General features: G+C 42.4%; 1 protein-coding gene across 1 annotated transcript; it reads left to right on the top strand.

Moving 5' to 3' along the window:
• Nucleotides 1–8027: 8027 nt before the first annotated feature.
• On the top strand, nucleotides 8028–15122 carry TTR (transthyretin). The gene is made up of 4 exons (XM_047086900.1): nucleotides 8028–8117; nucleotides 9022–9152; nucleotides 11720–11855; nucleotides 14883–15122. The coding sequence occupies exons 1-4, from the start codon at nucleotides 8052–8054 to the stop codon at nucleotides 14988–14990; spliced, it is 441 nt and encodes a 146-aa protein (XP_046942856.1). The 5' UTR covers nucleotides 8028–8051; the 3' UTR covers nucleotides 14991–15122.
• Nucleotides 15123–21640: the final 6518 nt, after the last annotated feature.

Below are 21640 nucleotides of genomic sequence, written 5' to 3'. Positions count from 1 at the left end.
TTGTCTTTCACACACCAAAAAGCTTCTGGGAGCTTTGTTTGCCCCTTTGTTTCAGGCAATTCACAGCCTGAAGGAGAATGGACAAGGAAAGGTTATAAGGGCCATGGCTGGCAGGTCACAGGAACTGTCCAGTGTTCAGCTGGTGTCTGAAGGACAACAGCAATAAATGAAGATTGAGAAGAGCTAAGTCTTGGCTATCTGTGAATGCCAACAAAGGACATTCAACTTTACTTGGCTGGCCATGGGAAGTGAGAAAAAGCTTTTGAAGAGAGATGTGATGTAATCAGAGGTATGCATTAAGAAGATTAGTTTGGCAGGAGCTTATAGAAAAGATTATATGGAAAATAGATGAGCAGTAATGTTGCTACAGAGGCATCTGAGTAGGGTTAACCTTGAACTGTCCTTTTGCCCTCTGTCTTTAGATATGCAAATACTCTCGTCCCATAAATGAGACCTTCAGTTTACTATGTTGTTAGTTTTATTCACTGCCTTATGTCTCTCTATCAGAGAGACACTTTCTAATCTTCTTAAGTTCTAAAATGAAAAGTCATTTTTTCCCCTCCATCTTCCTCAACACCTTGTCCCTCTGGCATCCTTCTGCTTAACATTATGTGTTGAAGAAATTCCCTTCCTTCTAAGCCAATGACACCACACCAGTCTAATAACTATTGTAACATTGTAGGAGGTCAGTTCTCCACGTGAAGCCCAGCTGGCCCTTGCCCTCAGGGGTATTAGGTGAATTTGCCAATTCACATGAGCCACCCAATGTCCAAAGTCAACTGTGGAAGCTCCGAACCACTGTTTCATCTAAAATCTCAGCGATGGACCCTCGGGGGCCAAACTCACAATGCTGAAGTGTAAATAAACATTTCAATGTAGTGCTATTCCATAACAAACTCAATGATCACACAGATCAGGAGGACCAACACATCCTCTATCTATCTCCATGGGCAATCTCTGCAGCACTATTTTTTACCCCAGGGAAAGTCCTGTCCATAGAACTACAAATCTCTAATTCAAGCCACCAACATTACAATTTCCTTTTTATTTCCTTCCCCTATTGACCAGCCCCAGGGATGATTGCCATTTTCTTTCTCTAGGTATGATAGCACACTCCATTAGATTACAGCCAAGCTATGTTGGACTAGGGCTCATTCTGTCTCTTTGCCTGGGTTCTTAACCTCATCATGCATAAAATTCAACATAGAGGATTACAAAGGAAGTCAATGACATTGAACGATAGTCCTGACCAATGGCCAGGGAGCTTTCACATGGATATCCTAGTGACAATGGGCTCACCGACTTCATGAGGCAGAGTGCTACAGGCTACTGTAATTGAACATCTTCTGAAGGTGAAGCCATGTGTCCCACCACAGTGGAAGATACCAAAATCATATACCTTAATGTTGTATATAATTTAATTATTAAGAAAATATATTTGCCCATTTAATGGAAATAGCATCATTATAAAGATTTTCAAAAATTATCAAGAAAGTTTATGTTCTTGCTTATAAGTAAAACTCAAACTTCCCAGGAAAGCACTGAAGAGCTTGCACAATCTAACTCAGAACTATGTTCCTGACTCATCTCTTTAGGGTCATATAATGCACGATTCATACAGTAAACACATCTCTACTCTTTGTTCTCAGGCCAGACCTGATACTCTTCCATTTCCACACTTTTGCTCCCTCTGGTCCACTTCCTCTGTCCTAACAGCTCAGTGCTGAGACCAGCTCCCTTATCCTTCACAAATTCACCTCCAAGGGCCCAATAAAATCAGCAATAGCAACAACAAATATAACCAAACACTTATAACTAGGTCTCAACATGTCATGGTTGAAATTCCCAATCCATGTGTAACAAATGGAATATATAAGATATATTGGGATGGTCCCCTCTGCCCTTGGAGTAGCCAGGTAGGGTTTGGGGAACTGGGTTCACTAGGCTCATCACCTCCAAATGGAGGTGACCCTTCCATTTACCCCAAGTGCTGCTGCTACAGATCTTATCATTCCTACAGGAGTGGAAACTTTGGGAAAGCACAGCATCAGGAACCCTCTTCAGTTCACACTCCATCAAACTTCAGGCTCTGGAATTGCTCTTACCCCTCCTCACCTGCTTGCTCTGTTGTCTCCATTACTAGCCCATTGCCTCATTCCTGGTCTTAACCTCTCTCTCTAGCCCTTTAAAACTGATGCTTCCGTCAAATTCTATGCTTGGTTCCTAATCCTTGTTTTCAGATTTTCCTCTATTCCATGTGCCACAGTGTGGATGACACTAACTTCTCATTCTACTCAGTCCAGCTGAGGTGTCCAATGCTTCCTTACTTGTATGGGACAGAAATCATACACACTGCTCCTTTTCTCTGATCTAGATTATATTTATCTTTGAATCTCACTTCTTACACTAGCTTTCCATGAGCCCAAAAGTGACTTCCTCCTTCTCTGAATAATTACCTACTTCATCAACTGTTTCCCATTGAATGACAAATATATTTTCTTAATAATGAAACTACAAGCAACTTTGAGACATATGCTTCTCGATATCTCTAGCTAGCATATGGCACACATTCAGAAGATTCCCAAGAGCTGTTTGTTTTTATTCAGTTGATGAACCTAAAATATCTCTTTATTAGTCATATTTCCAAACTTGAAAGATATATAGAAGTGACCAAAATATGGATCCTGGGGCGCCTGGGTGACTCGTCAGTTAAGCATGCAACTCTTGATTTCAGCTCAGGTCATGATCTCACGGTTCTTGAGAGCCACTATGCTGACAGTGCAGAGCCTGCTTGGGATTCTCTCTCTCTCTCTCTCTCTCTCTCTCTCTCTCTCAATAAATAAATAAATAAACTTAAAAAAAAAAAAAGAACAAGACATGGATCCTAGATGATGGTCCTAAACTGATTCTAAAGGAGATATGGGTAGAGAGATAAAATCAATTGAATAAATCTTTTTTAATTCTAGCTGGTACTATGGACCCAAACCCCAGGCAGTCTCCTGGTGAACTGAGCTAAGCTATCAGGCAATCACAAAGACATGTTTGGAGAGGAAAGTAGTCTGCTCCATACTGCCCTTCCATCAGGCCATAGCCTGGTTCTTGCTTACCTGTCACAGGATATGGCCACATAGGCCCATCCAAGTGGCATGCAAGTCAGGCCTGGTTTGCCACACCAGCTGCATGAGAGCTGCAGAGGAAAAGAGAGAAACCCAAAGAAAGCCTGCCAGCTAGATAAAAGAACCTCGAATCTCCTCTCCCGTCCATCATAGGTGGGGATGGGTGAACTTTGAGTGGCTCTAGAAGCCAAAACTCTAACTTCATCTAATAACCCCTAATGGATAAAATTCCTAGCAAATGTATGATTGTTGTGACACATATAAACTTGGACCCAGGCATGGGTGTTTTGACTTTGACTCATCTGAGCTACTAACATAAGGTAAATTAAAGTCCCCCAGATAGAGACAGGGTCACTTCTCTAGCTTGATGTGGGGCTGAGGTTGCCGCTTTTGAAGTTATGTAGTCCCCAAATATGGCAGCCTGCAGGGTAAGAACTGTGGAAGGAAGATTCTTATGCTGGGGAGTTCCCGATTGTCTTTCCCAACTAGGTTGGGCACTAAAATTCAACCATGAAACTAAAATCACACTTGATAGAAAAATGAAACGTGATCTGATTAACATATCCTAGCTAATATTTGCCTCTACCTGCACGATTGTCCACATGGACAATGAAAGAAGGGCGGACAAAGGAAAAAGCTTTTTCAGTGTTTATTCAGCAATCCCTGAGGAAAGGTAGGCCAGATAAGGTGAACACGAGCATTCTGAGCACAAGGAAAGCATACTCTAGGATGAAGTAAGGAAATTACCTAGGCTCTTCAGCAGTCTGGATAAAATGTTTTCAAAAAATTATGGGGCGCCTGGGTGGCGCAGTCGGTTAAGCGTCCGACTTCAGCCAGGTCACGATCTCGCGGTCCGTGAGTTCGAGCCCCGCGTCGGGCTCTGGGCTGATGGCTCAGAGCCTGGAGCCTGTTTCCGATTCTGTGTCTCCCTCTCTCTCTGCCCCTCCCCCGTTCATGCTCTGTCTCTCTCTGTCCCAAAAATAAATAAACGTTGAAAAAAAAAATTAAAAAAAAAAAAAATTAGTCACGTTCCTTTGCTGCAATTCCTTGCTTACTCAGCAACCATCTGACTATTAATTAAATTGGTATTATGGTTTTAAAACGAGTCTTTTATGATTTGCTTACCATTAATCAAACCCACAGGGCTTATTCACCTCCAGAGGAGCTAGCAAAATTGAATTCTTTACCCTGCAAAGATCCAGGGCCCCACACCACTCCCAGTCCGTCCTGTGAGACCCAGTCCAAGTACTTGGCCAGCCAACTGTCCACTCTGGCTAATCAGCTTACTTGCAATAATATTAATAGGCATTTCAGGGTCAACAGATCACTGGCTAGTAGTTGGCATGCACCCTCAGAAACTAAATGAAGAAAAAGGAGTTAATCTATTGTAACTTTTAAATCATTAATAAATAAGTCTGCTTATTATAAGGGAGAGAGCAGAAGAAACTTAAATTAAGAGCAGGCCTGAATTGTCCATTAACCACCTCATATTCTCTGGTAGGAGGAGGAATGTTGTCATCAAATTAGTCTTTTTTTTACCTCAATTAAACATCTACACTATAGTCCCATGGTCAGGACGTGAGGAAAAACAGTACATGACTAAGAAAAGACAAATTTATGGCATAAATGTTTCAATAACACACCTTTTGTTTTCTGGATCCTTGTTGCTGCTTATATTTGCCCTAGGGCACAGTTTCTACAGCAACCACTTAGGACTCCAGGAATGTGGTGACCTTTGACCCTAATTCACCCCTCTTGGTGGATCCCATGTAACCATCTTTCTAAAAGAGCTTTCACAAACTCAAATAATCATGGGGAAGGCAGGTCCTCTTATCTGAGTGAGCCTGTGTTTATCCATGTGACCCTCAGTCATCATAGATTGCTACTCAGGCAGGAAACACTGGACTTTTCTTGTATTTTTCATTGCCACTGGTTCCATACAAGGGTTCCTTTGACCAAGAACGCATTTCCACTCCTTTTCTCTTTTTCCTTCCTACTTGCTCTTCTCTCACCTAAAAGGCACCATAAGCTGCTTCTCCGGGATGCTCCCATTTGAAGAGAAACACTGGCCAAAGAGAGTATGTCAGAGAGGGGAGTTCTGGGTGATGAGGGTTTCAGGAATTGTGTCTGAAGAGGACTCATTCAAAGAAGTGGGAATATCTGTTTGGCAACACAAAACAAAAGACAAACACAAAAACTAAAAACCAAGCTGTCATTTGCTATCTAAAACGCTGTTAGAAGACCAGCGATTGCTGACCCAAGTTTCCAGGAAGATGAGTCAAACAGGGCATGGATACAGAAAGAAAAAAGCTCGAGCCTGATAGTGCCACTGGAAGTATTGCTTAGCTTCAGAGCTGGAGGGAGGCCTCATGAGCTGTGATGTCTGAGAGTGAGAGCTTACTGCCATGTGTCAATAAGGGCCTAGTATTGCCATCTTTTCTGATTTTTCAAGAAAATCCAGGAATCCAAATTTTTACACAATGTCTCAACTTTTATTTTTTTTAAGTTTATTTATTGTGAGAGAGAGCGAGAGAGAGAGAGAACGAGTGGGGGAGGAGCAGAGAGAGAGGGAGAGAGAATCCAAAGCAGGCTCCACACTGTCAGCACAGAGCCGGATGCAGGGCTCCATCTCACCAACTGTGAGATCACTACCTGAGCCAAAATTAAGAGTCTGTCACTTAACCGACTGAGCCACCCCGGTGCCGCAGCACTGTCTCGACTTTTAATTTTAGAACTATTTCAGAATATTTAAAGAAACATTCCACAGTCATACATACCATGTCTATGAGCTGGTGGCAGCCTGGGATTGCCAGTTCACAATGTCTGCGGGGGACATTTCCAGGTTCCAACAGAGCATAGTGCTAAGATAGAAGGTTGACTTGGGGGGCGCCTGGGTGGCTCAGTCAGTTGAGCGTCCGACTTCAGCTCAGGTCACGATCTCGCGGTCCGTGAGTTCGAGCTCCGCGTCAGGCTCTGGGCTGATGGCTCAGAGCCTGGAGCCTGCTTCCAATTCTGTGTCTCCCTCTCTCTCTGCCCCTCCCCCGTTCATGCTCTGTCTCTCTCTGTCTCAAAAATAAATGTTAAAAAAAAATTTTAAGAAGGTTGACTTGGGATATGAGACAATTTTCAAATATTTAAAGTTCATAGTCAGAAAACAGGCTCTCCATCCAAGTTCTGAGCAACGGAAACAAGTCAAGAGAAAAATCAGATGACAATATATGTGAAATGTTAGAGAAAGGGTTTTCTCCTTAGCAGAGATATTAAACTGAATTCTTATAACTATCCTTGACACCAGGACAGTGGTTTAAGGTTACAAAGAGCTTTTATATTATCTCATATTAAAAGTTATTAGAAAGGTCCTTTGAGGTAAGATATTAGGTATTTCTACTTAACAAAGTCATGAGCTGTGTGTCTGAGGTATTAAATAACATAGAGAAGGTCATCCCGGAAACAAGACGGCAGAATTAGGAATTGGATGACTCAGTTTATCTATCTCCAGACTCAAAACTCTTTCCAGCGCCACGTCAGAGTCAGACTCCAAGGCTATAGGATTTCATTCCCAGCTATACTCAGAACTGGATTTGCTCATTGTTGCTTTCATGTGGTCAGTCCACTCTCCCCGAGTCTTCTGCACAGTTCCATATTCCTGAAATGCCTCCCTGTCCTTCCACTACTCCCTGAAAGCCCTTTATCCTTCATGATTGCTTGTCGACTTTCTTTTAGCCTGATTCTGTCAGCTGTGGAAATTCTTTCCCTGCCCTCGCTCCTCCAAACTAGACTTATCTTTGATGTGTATTTGTCTAGAATTTTTGTCTTATCATCTGCATGTGTCTGTAAGGACAACCTTGTCTTCATGAATCTATGAATAAAGCCACATACATATTATGTGTGCACACATACACCTGAGTTAGCTCTTAATCAATGAATCATCAAATACTAATAATTTCTAGATGTGTAAGTCACGAGAAGGAAGAGAATCTGCTGTCAGCCCTAACTTCTATTTCTCACAGTCATCGTTACTTCCGTCCAGAAATTTGGATTGTGACTCTGTTTTTTAAGTAATCTCTGCACCCAACATGGGGTTCCAACTCATAACCCCAAGATCAAGAATTGCACACTTCACCAGCTGAGTCAGCCAGGTGCTCCTGGATTTTGATTCTTGAGATTTCATAACCAGCTGGGCAGCTTGGTTCCTGCACGTTAGTGCAGGAGAAGGAGTAAAGTATATCTGGTTCTCTGTATTTCAGGATCTTTGATGCCAGTTTGAAATATATCATTATTTCTTAAGTTGAGATGAACCTTGTCTGGGAAGAACACAAAATTGGTGGAGAAACTGCTGAGTAAGCAAAGGTTCCAGATGACTTAGTTTGGCTAAAACATAGGCCTTTTAAAATATAAGCACTGCCAAGGGTTTCTCCTATTGACCCATGGACGTATATCCAGTGCAATGATGTTTTCGAATGCACTGTACTTAACCCTGTGTGGCCAAATGTCATTCTAAGTGAAATAAATCATTACAACTTGCATCCAGCATATAAAGCAAAAGACAAAATGTATAGAAAATGAAAAGGCATGCAGAGAAATCGGTCAGGGAGGAAAAAAAATATCTCAAGAATGTTGCTGCATCCTGCCAAGGAGGAAGAATATTTTTGTTTGATTTTGCTTATTTTTGTTTTGGTGACCAAGCTGGTCAAATGACCTGTTAAGAATAAGAATATTTCATAGAGCTAATGTTCCTACGCTCTAATCTCTCTAGGCAAGGTTCATATTTGTATGAGTTACTTATTCTCTCTTTGTTGACTAAGTCAATAATCAGAATCAGCAGGTTTGGAGTCGTGTTGGCAGGGATCAGCATCATGGCTTGGGAGAAGTGAGTATAAAAGCCCCAAGCTGTGGGCAGCCAGCACAGACAGAGGCTCTCTCGTTCTTGGCAGGATGGCTTCTCATCTGCTCCTCCTTTGCCTTGCTGGACTGGTACTTGTGTCCGAGGCTGGCCCTGCGGTGAGTGTTTGATTCTGTGAAGTCCTTTTAGATGATTCTTGTGTACACCTGATGAAGTAGAAGGGCCCTCTCCCAGCTCTGCCAGTCAGCTTGTGTTACTAGGACAAGGGTACCCAGCATCGACTTTTAAATATCATCGATTCAAACTGCAAAATGAATGAAGTTCTGCAGAGCTCACTGACCTGGAGCTTGGACCCTGGGTGCTCCCCACTATAGCTTTGGTGCACTGGGTTTACGGTGCCTGGCTCCTTGCCTCAATTTCCTCGAATATATGGTAGGAATAACAATATGATATTCATGAAGCTACCAATATTGCGTTGTCAGACGTGCATACTTTTATAAAGTTTATTTCCCTTCAGCTCATCAAAATGTATCTATTGATTAATCTCTGAAAGGCTGGGTGGACAACATTCTAGTCGAATACTGAATGCTTAAGTCCTCTAGAAGAATTAACTAATACTATAAAATGCATCCTTAAGTAGTCGACATTATTTTACAACCAGTAAGAGGGAATTACTACAACAGCAGCTGACTAAAACGTTCTCAGGAAAAACAAGCTATTTGGTCCTGTGGCACATTGCATCTTTTTAGTAACTCCACTCAAATGGCAAGGCTTAACAAAGCAACTGTTCTCAGAGGGCCTATTTTCTCCTTCAAAATTCATTATACATGTTCCAGGTCGATGGCAGCATGTCCGGAGGCAGAAACCAGTCTTTCTTTGGGAACAATCATGTCTGTGTTATATACTGAGAAGGGGAGCTCATTAACTGTCAACACTTACAATGCTGGAAATGGACTTGGCATGGACTTCTTGCCTTGTTCCAGATTTCTAACACCATAAAGAACAGCTCCTTTCACTCTTAACCAGTTTTGTTGACCTCTTACTGGTCTTCTCTATGCCCAGGGCACTGGTGAATCCAAGTGTCCCCTGATGGTCAAAGTCTTAGACGCTGTCCAAGGAAGTCCTGCTGTCAACGTGGCCGTGAAAGTGTTCAAAAAGGCTGCTGATGAGAGCTGGGAGCCCTTCGCCTCAGGGTAAGCTGCCCAAGAAACCCAGACATGGGACCTCATTCTAGCTCCTCATTCTCCTGCCACTTGTTAGAGAGAGCAGCTCACATCATTCGTTGAAGAATCTTCAGGTAGATTGAAAACACAGGCAGAGGTCAAGTGGGCCCTGGGGAGGATGCCCTCCTCTCGCTTTGCTTAGTTAGCTTGGAAATGTCCAAGAGGGGGAGCAGCATTCAGGGCAAGTAGCAGGGAAAAGGAGCCAGCACCTCGTCTACTCCAGTAGTGGTTCACTGCCTTCTTGGGTCACAGGCCACTTTAAGAAGGTAATGAAAACTATAGTCCTCTGCGCCCAGTAAAATCACACCCACACGCACACACAGACACACATGCACACACGCACACACCATATATAGAATTTCAGGAGTGTCACAGATTCCCTGGTGCCCTTGCATAACATTCAAGCTGGGGTCCTTGTCTTGGAATTTTGTTTTTTTAATATTTATTTATTTAAGTAATCTCTATCCCCATCATGGAGCTTGAACCCACGACCCTGAGATCAAGAATCACACGCTCCATTGACTGAGCCAGCCAGGCTCCCGTGTCTTGGAATTTTAGGCAAGATGTACAATTTGTGTTACTTTATTAAGGAAAGGAAAGGAAAGGAATCGAGGGACAGCACTGATGAGGCAGCTCTCTGCATTTGTCCTGGATCATCCAGAATCCAGCACTTATGTCTAACAAGCACTATGGAGCACCTACTCTGTGAAAAGCTGGGACTGTCACACTCAGTGACAAAAAAGACACAGAAAAGAAAGACGCATATGCAAAGCAGAGCCATCGCCCAACACAGGGTACAACAATGACTTCTCCCCTTCGTTGGCCACTTTACAATTCTCATAGAGTTTTTCCACCTCCATTAACAAGAATAGCAAAGAAAATGCACATTAGTAAACCTAAACCAACTAACTGAAAGAAAGGGCAACCAAGAAACCCTCAGCACCAAACAATACTGCTCAGCGTTTATATCTCCAGGATGGCAAATTTCTGTGGGTTTTCACTGAATCTCAAGAACCACATTATGATTCTTCACCCGTCACTGGGAAGACCATTTTCATTGGTGTAGTTTCAATTGAGTTTTCATTTGTGACTCCATTTATGTTTATCTAAAATGCCAAGCACTATGTGGAAAGTACTTAAGGGAATATTCTAAGCAAGAGATAGAATGAACACATAAAATATTCAGATGTTCATGTGAAACTTTTTATGACAAGACAAAAAAAAAGAAATTAAATATTCTCTTCCTAGAAAAGAAGAAAGGTGGAAAGGCAGTGATGAAAGTTAGTGAAGACAATTTCCATTTTTATCTGTCAGTTTTGAGGTCTAATGGAGAGCAATTTCTAACATCAGCAACTGAGCTGGTACATAAAGGGAAATAGAAGTTCCCTAGTCATTTCTTTAAAAGGAACTGCCTAGTATTTATTGTTGGAAAAGTGTTACCAAAGAGATTGAATAAGTAAATAATAAAAAATTCAGATGCATTATACTTTGGGGTTTCCCCAGTGTGTTCCAATGATACTGCCTCTGAAAAACACCCTGACACCAGGGAGGGAAGCAGTGAGACCCTGATGTCATGGGGAACTGCGGAGTCAAAGCAGCTTATGGACACTTCCAAGGAGTAGTTACAAACCTTCACCCAAACACCAACCGTGAATCGCAACAACTCTTTTTTTTTTAATTTTCTTTAATGTTTATTTATTTTTGCGAGACAGAGAGACAGACAGACAGAGCATGAGCAGCGGAGGGGCAGAGAGAGAGAGACACAGAATCTGAAGCAGACTTCAGGCTCCAAGCTGTCAGCACAGAGTCCTACATGGGGCTTGAACCCACGAACCATGAGATCGTGACCTGAGCTGAAGTCTTGACCGACTGAGCCACCCAGGCACCCAATAATGACTATTTTTGAAGTGAAACATTACACCTATATCTTCTGTTCTCCTAAGAAAAATCTGCAATAAGCTTTTTGAAACATTTCTGACAAATTTCTTGTCAGTTAATTTCAGAATTAACTGAAATTACCAGTTACCAGAATTTCACCTTTCCTTCTCATCTCCCTTTCCTGAATATGTGTGTGTGTGTGTGTGAGTGTGTGTGTGTGTGTGTGTGTGTACACACAGTAAAACCTTGGTTTGCAAGCATAATTCATTTCAGAAACACGCTTGTAATCCAAAGCACTTGTATATCAAAGCAAATTTCAAGAACCATTGGCTCAATTGTAATCATGTGACATTTGGCATCACGTACTACTTGTATCACAAGACATTGCCTATCTGTCAAGTTAAAATTTATTAGAAATGTTTGCTCATCTTGCGGAACACTCGCAGAACAAGTTACTCACAATCCAAGGTTTTGCTGTAAATAAAAATACATATAAATATATATATATTTCCCCTCACTTATACACACTGCACATATGTGTAGTGTAGTGTGTGTGTGTGCGTGTGTGCGCGTGTATGTGCGTGATGTCACCTTGCCATGCTTGCCATGGCATTTATTCCCCTAATGCCTAACTTAACCTGTAATTTTGTACCTTCTAGGAAAACCAGTGAATTTGGAGAGCTCCATGGGCTCACAACTGCTGAGAATTTTGTAGAAGGGGTATACAAAGTGGAAATAGACACCAAGTCCTACTGGAAGTCACTTGGCATTTCCCCGTTCCATGAATATGCAGAGGTGAGAGTATAGAGACACATGAGTGTCTTTTATTTTTATTTTTTTTGTTTTTCATCCCAGGCAATGCCCAGTTTGCACACCACATACCATGGAAATGTCACTGGGAAACTGAACTAGCACAGATTCCCTTTCCTGTTTCTACAGTCAGAAATCTAGAAAACTCTGAAGAGCAAAGTTTATTTTTAAGTTTGGTGGAAACTCATTGAGTAACATGACCTGAATTTACATGATGCTCCTTACCGTCTTCTTTCATTCCACCGAATGGGAATATTTGAATATTTGCTAGCTGAAGAACTGTTAGCATGTTGGATTACTAGGCAGCTCTCCAGACCCTACCTAGGGAAACAAATCATCGACACGTCATTTTACTTCCTGAAATCTGAAAACACGCTTTATTCCAAAACACGCTTGGCTCCCAGAGGTTTGGGTAAGTGACTTGGGGCAATGCATATAGAGACAGTAAATTCAAAATAATAAGGGCAACACAATAGATACCACTTATCAAGCATGTACCCCTGCCAGGCTATTGTGTTTTCTATATTTAACCTATTCAGTCCTCATGAACAGCCCACTGGGGTTGGTCCTATTATTATCCTCATTTTACAGAGAAAGAAAATGAGGCAGAGGGCAGTTCAACAAGTTGCCAAAAGTCACAGGCTAGTAAAGGGAGGGGCAGAAATCATTACCGACAGGTCCCAGACTGGGTTTAGCCTCAGGTGTGCCTCAGCTTTCTTCCAGTAAGAAGTCAGGCTAAAAAAAATAATAATAAGGCCACATTTGCAACCCTTGGTTCATACTCTGTTTTTTGCTTATGAGGTAGTAGGAACCTCAGAGTTATATATGGCCCCACTCTTGCTGCCTCCTCCTTGTATGTAATTCCTTAAATCATTTAAAACAGATGGCTGTCATGGAAATACAATCCAGACATGTTGGTCAGAGTCAAAGATCAAATAATTGCATCAAAAATAGCTCAGCACGAAAGTAAACAATTCTCTCTGGCTTTGTCATGGATGAGACTTTCAATCGACAGAAAAGGGTTCTTTTAGTAGACAGTGTTGCCAGAAAAACTGGGGCAGGGGGCTGTTTGACTCACAAAGCATCGAGGGAGCCCCATCCACCAAGAAGCTTGCCTTTGGCTGTTCCTTCTCAGTGGGGCGGCAAGACAAAGAGCCTAGTTTAGACAGTACAGGGCTTAGAGGTGTCCCTAGAGTCTCAGCCTTTGCCCTAGATCAGCCTCCTTGGAACCCATGTCTGCTCTGGTCTCAGCCTAAAGAGACCATGTGAGAACATTCGCTGCCATACTGCCCATGATATGTTGTTCCTAGTCACTAGATGTTAGCTTCCTTGTCTATTATTTACCCTCTTAGTATTCATTCAACTAACATTTTGAAAATAAAAGCCTTTGATGTGTCAAACACACTGCTGAGTGCTAGAAATTCAGAAGTGAAAACACATTCCTGCCCTTGGTGTGGAAGGAAAGGGACTGAGGTAAGACATATTAGGTCAGACATTCAGCCCAACCTGGAGCTCGCATGGATACGGAGAGTGAGAGAGAGCAGTTAGGCAAGAGTGAGGCCCAACGCCTCAGTTCAGTAACTGGTGATTGCGGGTCCAGCCAGGAGTTCCTTCCCTGCCAGCTTCTTCTGATCAAGACCTCCCTAGACAGCTGCTATTCTTCAACATTAGTCACCTTCTCCCTAGCCAATGACGCAGGTGGCCATGTTATACTTACTGAGAAAGTTGGGAGATGTCCTGTGGAACTATCAGGCCTCTTCATTTCATGGGATTTTGAGCACAGATTATGCCATCTACAGTTTTCAGGAAGAATCAAGTGGGGCTGGAGGCCAATGTCAGTATAAGAGAGAACAAGCTTTCCCTAGTTCTTTTAGACACTTGGCCTTTCAGGAATGTTTTTTTTCTCCTTTCAGAGAGATTCTCAGGTGATTCTTACCTCCTCTTGCCCTCATGCTATTTTTATTTTCAGTATAGTTTAATCAGATCTTTCCTCTCCTGTCCCCAAATAATCAAGCCTTCTTTTTGCATATTAGGAACAAAACATATTTATCCAGGATGTGTCCCAAGTCCATTCCAAGGCCTGTGTACACAATGAGTAAAATCAAAGACCTCCTCACTGCCCCTCATCACTCTCCTGAGCCAAATCCATCCCTCCTAGACTATTCCAGTGCCTGAGTCTCAGAAGCTCTACTAAACTTGCCTCAAGTACATGGCTAAATAGAACAACACTTTTGTTAACAATTTGTCCATGTAGAAAGCTCAAATGAGCTCCAACCTATGTGTGTCTATTTCAAAATTCCCACATGATCCTCCACACTCTGTTATTGTAAATAGAACCCTAGGATGCTTTTACTTCAAATTCATTGCTTGTTATCCACATAAAAATATACTTGTTAAAAAATGCAAAGGAAGAGAGAGGGAGAGAAATTTCTGGGTTTATAGATGGGAGACTTAACTCCTAGCCTGGCTCTGTCCTGTATAAACGTGGGACAAACACTAACTCAGAGGTCTAGTTTACTTATCTATCGAGTAGGAAGAGTATTCCCCGGCAGCTCTAAAATTCAAGGTCTCCGGGTATCTCCGCAGGAATGGCAGTCACCATTCTTCAGTCTTCACGTCACTGAATGCCCGTTACTGCCTTTTCTCCTTTTTTTTTTTTTTTTTCTAAAACCAAGAAAATGGACAAGAGGATCCAGGCTCTCTGTGATTTCTCTCAGTCAGGCTACAGCCACCCTGATTTTTAGTGTGAATTTGTAAAAACGACATGAAACAAAAAGGAGAGACCTGATTCTACAGGCAGTAGTTAAAGAAATCTTGTCCCGAGGGCTGCGCCAGGCCCCTGTGGAGTCTCACCAGCCTATTTGGACTTTTGCCTTTTGCTCAAGGTGTTTCAGAAAAAGAAGTAATAAAATAAAATGGATTAAATTGGCACTGGACCTCCAGTGACCTCTCTCCCCGTGACTCGCATTTTAGGCTCTGTGAGAAATGGACGCTGTCTTTGCTCTCTCTTAGGTGGTGTTCACAGCAAACGACTCTGGCAGCCGTCACTACACCATCGCTGCCCTGCTCAGCCCCTACTCCTACTCCACCACGGCCCTCGTCAGCAGCCCCAAAGAATGAGGGACTCCCCCTTGGGTGGGTTTGAAGGATTTTGTGTAACCGATAGTGTTCCATTTTTATTAATGCAGTGTTTTCACTTTATACGCTATGGTAGAAACTTGGGCAGAGACAATAAAACATTCCTATTAAAGCACTTCCTGTTTCATTTGGACTCACTGTTTTATTCCCTTGTTGTCCTCTCAACAAAAACAAAATTTCAAACTTTAGAGAGAAGCAAAAGAACTCAAAAAAGTCTCTGGCTATATTTCTCGGAGAAATCCCAATCCCTAATGTCTTTCAAGCTAAGCACATATGCCGCGTAGTCGGCGGCCACTAAAAGCGTACATCCTGATGGAGTACCTGGGTGGCTCAGTCAATTAGGCATCTGACCCTTGATTTCAACTCAGGTCATGATCCCAGGGTCGTGGGATGGAGCCCCACAATGGGCTCTGTGCTGAGTATGGAGTCTGCTTAAGATTCTCTCTCTCTCCCTCTCCTTCTGCCCCTCCCCAGCTCACATGTTCTCTCTCTCCCTCCCTCTCTCTCTCTCTTTCTCTCAAACACACATACACACACACACACACACACACACACACACACACACACACACACATTCTAAGGGCTCCTGGGTGGCTCAGTTGGTTAAGCATCCAACTTTGGCTTAGGTCATGATCTCACAGTTTGCGAATCCCAGCCCCACGCTGGGCTCTGTGCTGACAGCTCGGAGCCTGGAGCCTGCTTCAGATTCTGTGTCTCCTTCTCTCTCTGCCCCTCCCTCGCTCACAGTCTCTCTCTCTCTCTCTCTCTCTCTCTCGCTCTCACTCTCGCTCTCTCCCTCTCTCTCTCAAAAATAAGTAAACATTAAAAAAAACACATTCTGAAAATGAGAAAGCTTGAGTTTCCTCTAACCTTCAGTGAATAGCAAAAGATAAGCTCTGAGGACCCACTTCTTTATTCTGTGCATTCCCTTTAAGTGCTTTACTGATTTTCAGAGTAGCACAGCTATACAAGGACAGACCTGCAGTGGCTCAAGTCCTCTAATCCGGTTCTGACCAACTACACCCCAAGTCAGCTGACTAAAAGATGCAACCAGAGAGCACTCACACCCCCAATTCACTCAGACTAATCCAAAATTCATGCATGGAGAAGCCACTACATGCCAAACGCTATTTTCGGTGCTCTGAACATACAGAATATGATCTAGTACCTGTGTTTAGAGAACTCATGGCCTTTTGAGAAGATGACTGCGTCAACATGATTTGACAGAGGCTATGGTACAAGGCACAGCGAGGGGAGGAAAAAGGGGGGTAGCAAAAAGCCTGGCGAAGTCAGACAAGGACTCAGAATAAATTTCACTTCTGAATCTTGGCGACTCACCAGCTCCAAAAGGGAGGAGTTATTCTAGGTAGAGAAGAGCAGAGATTGCAAGGCCAGACCAAGTGAAACAACGTGATTCGTGAGGGAACAGATGGTGAGTGAGGATGCTGACGTGTAGGAGGTATTGAGGTGGGCTACGTTGTGCTGCTACACTGACAATCTCAGTCTCTGTTGCTCAACAAAACCAAACTTTATTTCTCACTCACGCCAAGTCCGATGTAGGAGTTCTTCATCTGGTGACTCCCAGGGTGGCTTTCCTCTATGGTGACTCAGGGCCCAGGTTTGATTTATTTTGTGGCTTCAAAGGATACCTGATCAACAGACTGGAAGAATAGAGAAAGTATGGTCTTAATCCCCTCTGTGCTGAAGTGACACACATGATTCCCACTGACATTTCACTGGCCAGAACCTGTGGCATGGTCTCATCTAGATGCACTGAGCAATGTGGTTCCTGGCCAGGAGTCATTTCCCAGAATGACTACATTCTGGAGAAAAGCACTGATCTGGGTTGGTCAAGAACCATCTCTGCCACAGTAAGACTGGAAACAGAGGGAAAGGAGGTTGGAGTGAAGGTGGGCTTTATATGGCACCTGCTAGAGCTATGAATTCATCTTCTAGACAATGTGGATCCATGCTGGGAGCCTTGTCATCAGGCAACACCTCTCACCCCCCACCCCACCCCTGTGTGGCTGGGGCAGAGGTAGTTACTTCTTGTACACAAGCTCCAACCAGGGTTCCCTGGGACCACCTGGGTCTGACCCAAGGGATAGGCCTCAACATACCTAAGCAGCCATTCCATTTACCTCCAAACTCAAATCTAAAACCTTGCTATGCTTTTGCTGACTGTGTAGAAGGAGTCAGAAATTTGAAGAAAGTGGAATGTAGGTTTGGGCTTTTTGACATGTATTAACCTTTCCCCCAAATATATGTGGCAAAATCAATGCCTCTGATTCTGTTAATGAGGTTAGCAAGTCCTTTTCCCATGTATATTAAAGCTAATCCACATACAATTGCCATTTTTATAGATTAAATGACCAAATATTGGCACTCTTGTAAGATTCAATCTAATACTTACAATGATTGTATTGGTCACCGATCTGCATGTTTATAAAATGCTACATTTCAATTTGGCTGCTCTTAAATAGCCATGGATTTTTATAGCCCAAGCAGATTGAAAATATGAATCTGCCACATATATACCTGAATTGAATTTAACTTTTTAATTTTCCTGGCTCATGTCTTCTTGGTATCAACAAACCTAATCTTGTCCACTAAAATCAATTCCATTTGACTTCTAGTTTAACTTTCAGACTTCTCCTTCCTTTCTGAATGTCCTCTCCCTTCTGGGTGCTATGTAGCATCTTGGCATGTGTTGTCTGGTCCCTGATAGTCCTCTGTCCATGCTTCCTCCACTGAAATGATGCTTTATCCTTTGCTCTTTGCTGTTATGTATTAATATCTCAGCTTATGCCTTTCATGGCCACTGTTAAGGGTTGAATTGTGGCCCCTGAAGAGGTATGTTGAAGTCCCAACACCCAGTACCTGTGAATGTGACCTTATTTGGAAATTGAGTCTGCAGATGTAATTAGTAGAGATGAAGTCATTAGGGTGGCCCTAAGCCAATACAACTAGTGTCCTTAGAAGAGGAAAATTCAAGGGCACCTGAACGGCTCTGTCAGTGGGTTAAGCATCTGACTTTTGATTTTGGTTCAGGTCATGATCTCACAGTTTATGGGATCGAGCCCCTCCATGCTGACAGCGCAGAGCCTGCTTGGGATTCTCTCCCCTCCCCTCCCCCACTTGCATGCACATGCTCTCAATCTCTCAAAATGAATGAATGAATGAATGAGGAAAATTCAGACACAGACACACAGGGAGAAGGTCATGTGGTGACAGAGGCAGAGAATGGAGTGTTGTGGCTGTAAGCCAAGGACAAGAATTAATCGCCTTCAACAGATGTCTTCTCCTTTTTAAGTTTTGGAAGGAGTATGGCCCCAGCTGACACCTTGATTTGGGACTTCTAGCCTCCAGAACTGCGAGACAATAAATTTCTGTTATTTTAAGCCACCCAGGTACTTTGCTGTGGTACTTTGGTACTTTGTGGTTCTTTGTTACTACAACCCTGGGAAACTAATAAAGTCTCCTATGGCGTTCTTCCAGATTTTATCCTGGGTTTGTATTCACTGAAATATAACATTCCGAAAGTCAAAATTTACACTTAATAGGTATTTAGATTTCTTTTCTATACTTAGTGATGCTGAACATATCGTCTTGTGTTTATTGGCCATTTGAACCTCTTGTGAACTGCATATTCACCTCATTTGGAGGCGGTCTGTTTACTGAATATTGATTTATAAAAGTACTGTGTATATTAAAGATATTTACAAGTTATATTTGAAAATTAGATGTGACAAAGGAAAGTTATCTAAGTTGTAGAAAACTACATCAGCCAAGATACCTTGATGGAAATTGATGTGATGATTGCAGAGAGGAGGGTGGGAACTGGGTTGTCACAAGCAGAGAGATAAAAAATCATGGGGGGAAACTGGACGGTAAGTAAGTTGGGTTATAGAATCACTGAACGCTAGGTTTTGGAAGCCTTTTGGGGATAAGAAAGCTGAGCTACAAAAGATTCAGTAACTTGCCCAAAGCCGTGCAGAGAGCTTTGGAAAGCCCTGAAAGGCACAGAAACAGACTTGCTACAGTGGTCTATCGGCTCCTAATTCGCTCAGCCTGAAAAGAGCTGCTTACCCAAACGCTTGAAATAGCAACGAATGCTAATTAGAAAGTCCTGCCAAAAACCTACAAAAGCAATGATATCTGCTTCTAACATATCAACCTTGGTGGCCTCCAATCAGCCCCATTCTCTTTCCCATAAAAACACCCAAGAGATAAATGAGTATTTTAATTAATTCCATTCATGGCCTTTCTCACTAATAAGAAACACACATCTCCTACTTCCCTAAATCTAGAAGGATCTTTATCATGTTTTATCAATTTCCCAACAACTTCAGGAATAAGTACTTCGTTAGGTACCTAGTTTTTGGTCAAACACCAGTCTAGATGTTGCTGTGAAGGTGTTTTTTGTTTTTTGGAGGTTTTGGGGGTTTTTTTTTGACATGATTAACATTTTTTTCCTCCAGCTTTATTGGGATATAATTGACACATAACATTGTATAAGTTTAGATGTAAAACATGAGGATTTGACATACATATATACTGTGAAAAGATTACCACAATGAGGCTAGTTAACACATTCATCACCTCACATAGTTACCTCTTGTGTGTATGTGTGTGATGAGAACTTTTAAGATTTTCTCTCTTAGTGACTTTCAAGTATATAGTACGGTATTGTTGACCATAGTTACCATGCTGTACATTATACCCCCAGAACTTATTCATCTTATAATAGGAAGTTTGTACCCTTTGGCCACCTTACATGTAATAAACATTTAAATCAGTGGACTTTGAGTAAAGCAGATTGTCCTCCATAATGTGGGTGGGCCTCATCCTAATCAGTTGGTGGTCTTAAAAAAATACCGAGGCCCCCAGAGAAAGAAGGAATTCCGCCTGCAGCCTGCCTTTAGAGACAAGACTGCATCAACTCTTCCCTGGATCTCTAGTTTGCTGGCTGGCCCTGAAAATTTGAGACTTGCCAGCCCCCACAATCACGTGTGCCCATTTCCTTAACATAAATCTTTCTCTCTCTAAATATGTATATTTAAGTATAAATAAATTAACATTTTATATTTAATATAAATGTATATTTATATTTATATTTCTCTGGAGGACCCTAATATAGGGACTATATCCATCCTTTGAAAAACATGTGTATGGTAATAAGGAGGCCTTGTAGGGTCTGGACCAGGGGAATGACATGGTGAAAGTTGAATTTAAGAAAACAAAGCTTGGAGCACCTGAGTGGCTCAGTCAGTTAAGTGTCTGACTTTGGCCCAGGTCATGATCTCATGGTTCTGAGTTCAGGCCCCACTTCGGGCTCTCTGCCATCAACGCAGAGTCTGCTTGGGATCCTCTGTCCCCCTCTCTCTCTGCCCCTCCCCCACTTGCACTCTTTCTCTCAGAAAAGAAACATTAAAAAAAGAAAGAAAGAAAATTTTTTAAAAAAACTTATTAGGAATGAGCCTGGTGGGATTGACTGAAAGCAGAAGCAGGGGAACAAGCCCAATTCATTTGCAGAAATGAATGTTTGAGGTGTAGATTAGCGTGATTTGGACAAGTGCGGTACCCATGGGAATTCAGAAAAAGGAATGAATATTAGATTATAAAATATATACATGATGAATGGGTTTCACTTGCCTTTTCCAGAAGAAAATTACAAGGTGGATTGAAAAATACCTCGTGCTTTAAAGGAGAGTCGAATGAAACTATCCCTCTGGCCCATGTCGACTTCCTAATATTTGAATCAGTAATTTATCTCCATACACGAAAACATAAAATCAGTCTTTGTAAAGGAACCATGTGTGTATATGTGTTTGATAGCAGATATTTAACAACTGGCTCTTCAGAGAAAAAAACGTCAGCCCAGATTTGTAGTGTTTGCCAATTTCTGTGGCATTAATAATGCCACCATGGCCAACTTCAAGCAGCCAATATGGTGTCACTGAACGCAGAGCTGGAAAGAGAAGAAAAAAGCAGCACAGCTGGACAGCACAGTGTCTCCACCATGCAGACACCACAGACATAAGTAACCTCAAGAGGGTAGATAAGATGATTAGAAGGTAATGAGATTTGAGTATGTATTACCTTTATTTTAATAGACTTTAATGCTGTGTTTGATAATCAACTCATAAAATTCCTGAAGACTTTACATCAGGTATCACATGCTGGCTCCAGAACATCAGTGCTTAAATCCTCTGTCACAACTCCTTTCAAATGTCATTTGACTGTGAGTGTAGATGAGTGTGGACGGGGAGGAGGGTAAAGGTAAACAGCAGTGTCATTTTAAAGGGCAGGTATTCATTCTCCTAAAATGTCCCTGCCCTTTCAATTTTTTTTTTTTTAAGGTTTATTTATTTTTGAGACAGAGAGAGAGACAGAGCATGAACGGGGGAGGGGCAGAGAGAGAGGGAGACACAGAATCGGAAGCAGGCTCCAGGCTCTGAGCCATCAGCCCAGAGCCCGACGCGGGGCTCGAACTCACCGACCGCGAGATCGCGAGATCGTGACCTGAGCTGAAGTCGGACGCTTAACCGACTGAGCCACCCAGGCACCCCTGTCCTGCCCTTTTAAAAAGAAGAAAAAATATACTGCTATAATGTCCACATAAAGTGTAT

The sequence above is a fragment of the Lynx rufus genome, unplaced genomic scaffold, assembly GCF_022079265.1.
Source record: "Lynx rufus isolate CCGP_SWC_20201006 ecotype Redwood Valley unplaced genomic scaffold, mLynRuf1.p SCAF_22, whole genome shotgun sequence".
Lineage (NCBI taxonomy): Eukaryota > Metazoa > Chordata > Mammalia > Carnivora > Felidae > Lynx > Lynx rufus.
This window is presented reverse-complemented; position numbering and strand designations above follow the sequence as displayed.

What these genes read in the sequence shown, in the direction of transcription:
- TTR (XM_047086900.1), top strand. Translation starts at nt 8,052, where the DNA reads ATGGCTTCTCATCTGCTCCTCCTTTGCCTTGCTGGACTGGTACTTGTG. An exon ending in TGTCCGAGGCTGGCCCTGCG is followed by an intron (nt 8,118 to 9,021) that starts GTGAGTGTTTGA and finishes CTCTATGCCCAG; the next exon opens with GGCACTGGTGAATCCAAGTG. An exon ending in TGGGAGCCCTTCGCCTCAGG is followed by an intron (nt 9,153 to 11,719) that starts GTAAGCTGCCCA and finishes TGTACCTTCTAG; the next exon opens with GAAAACCAGTGAATTTGGAG.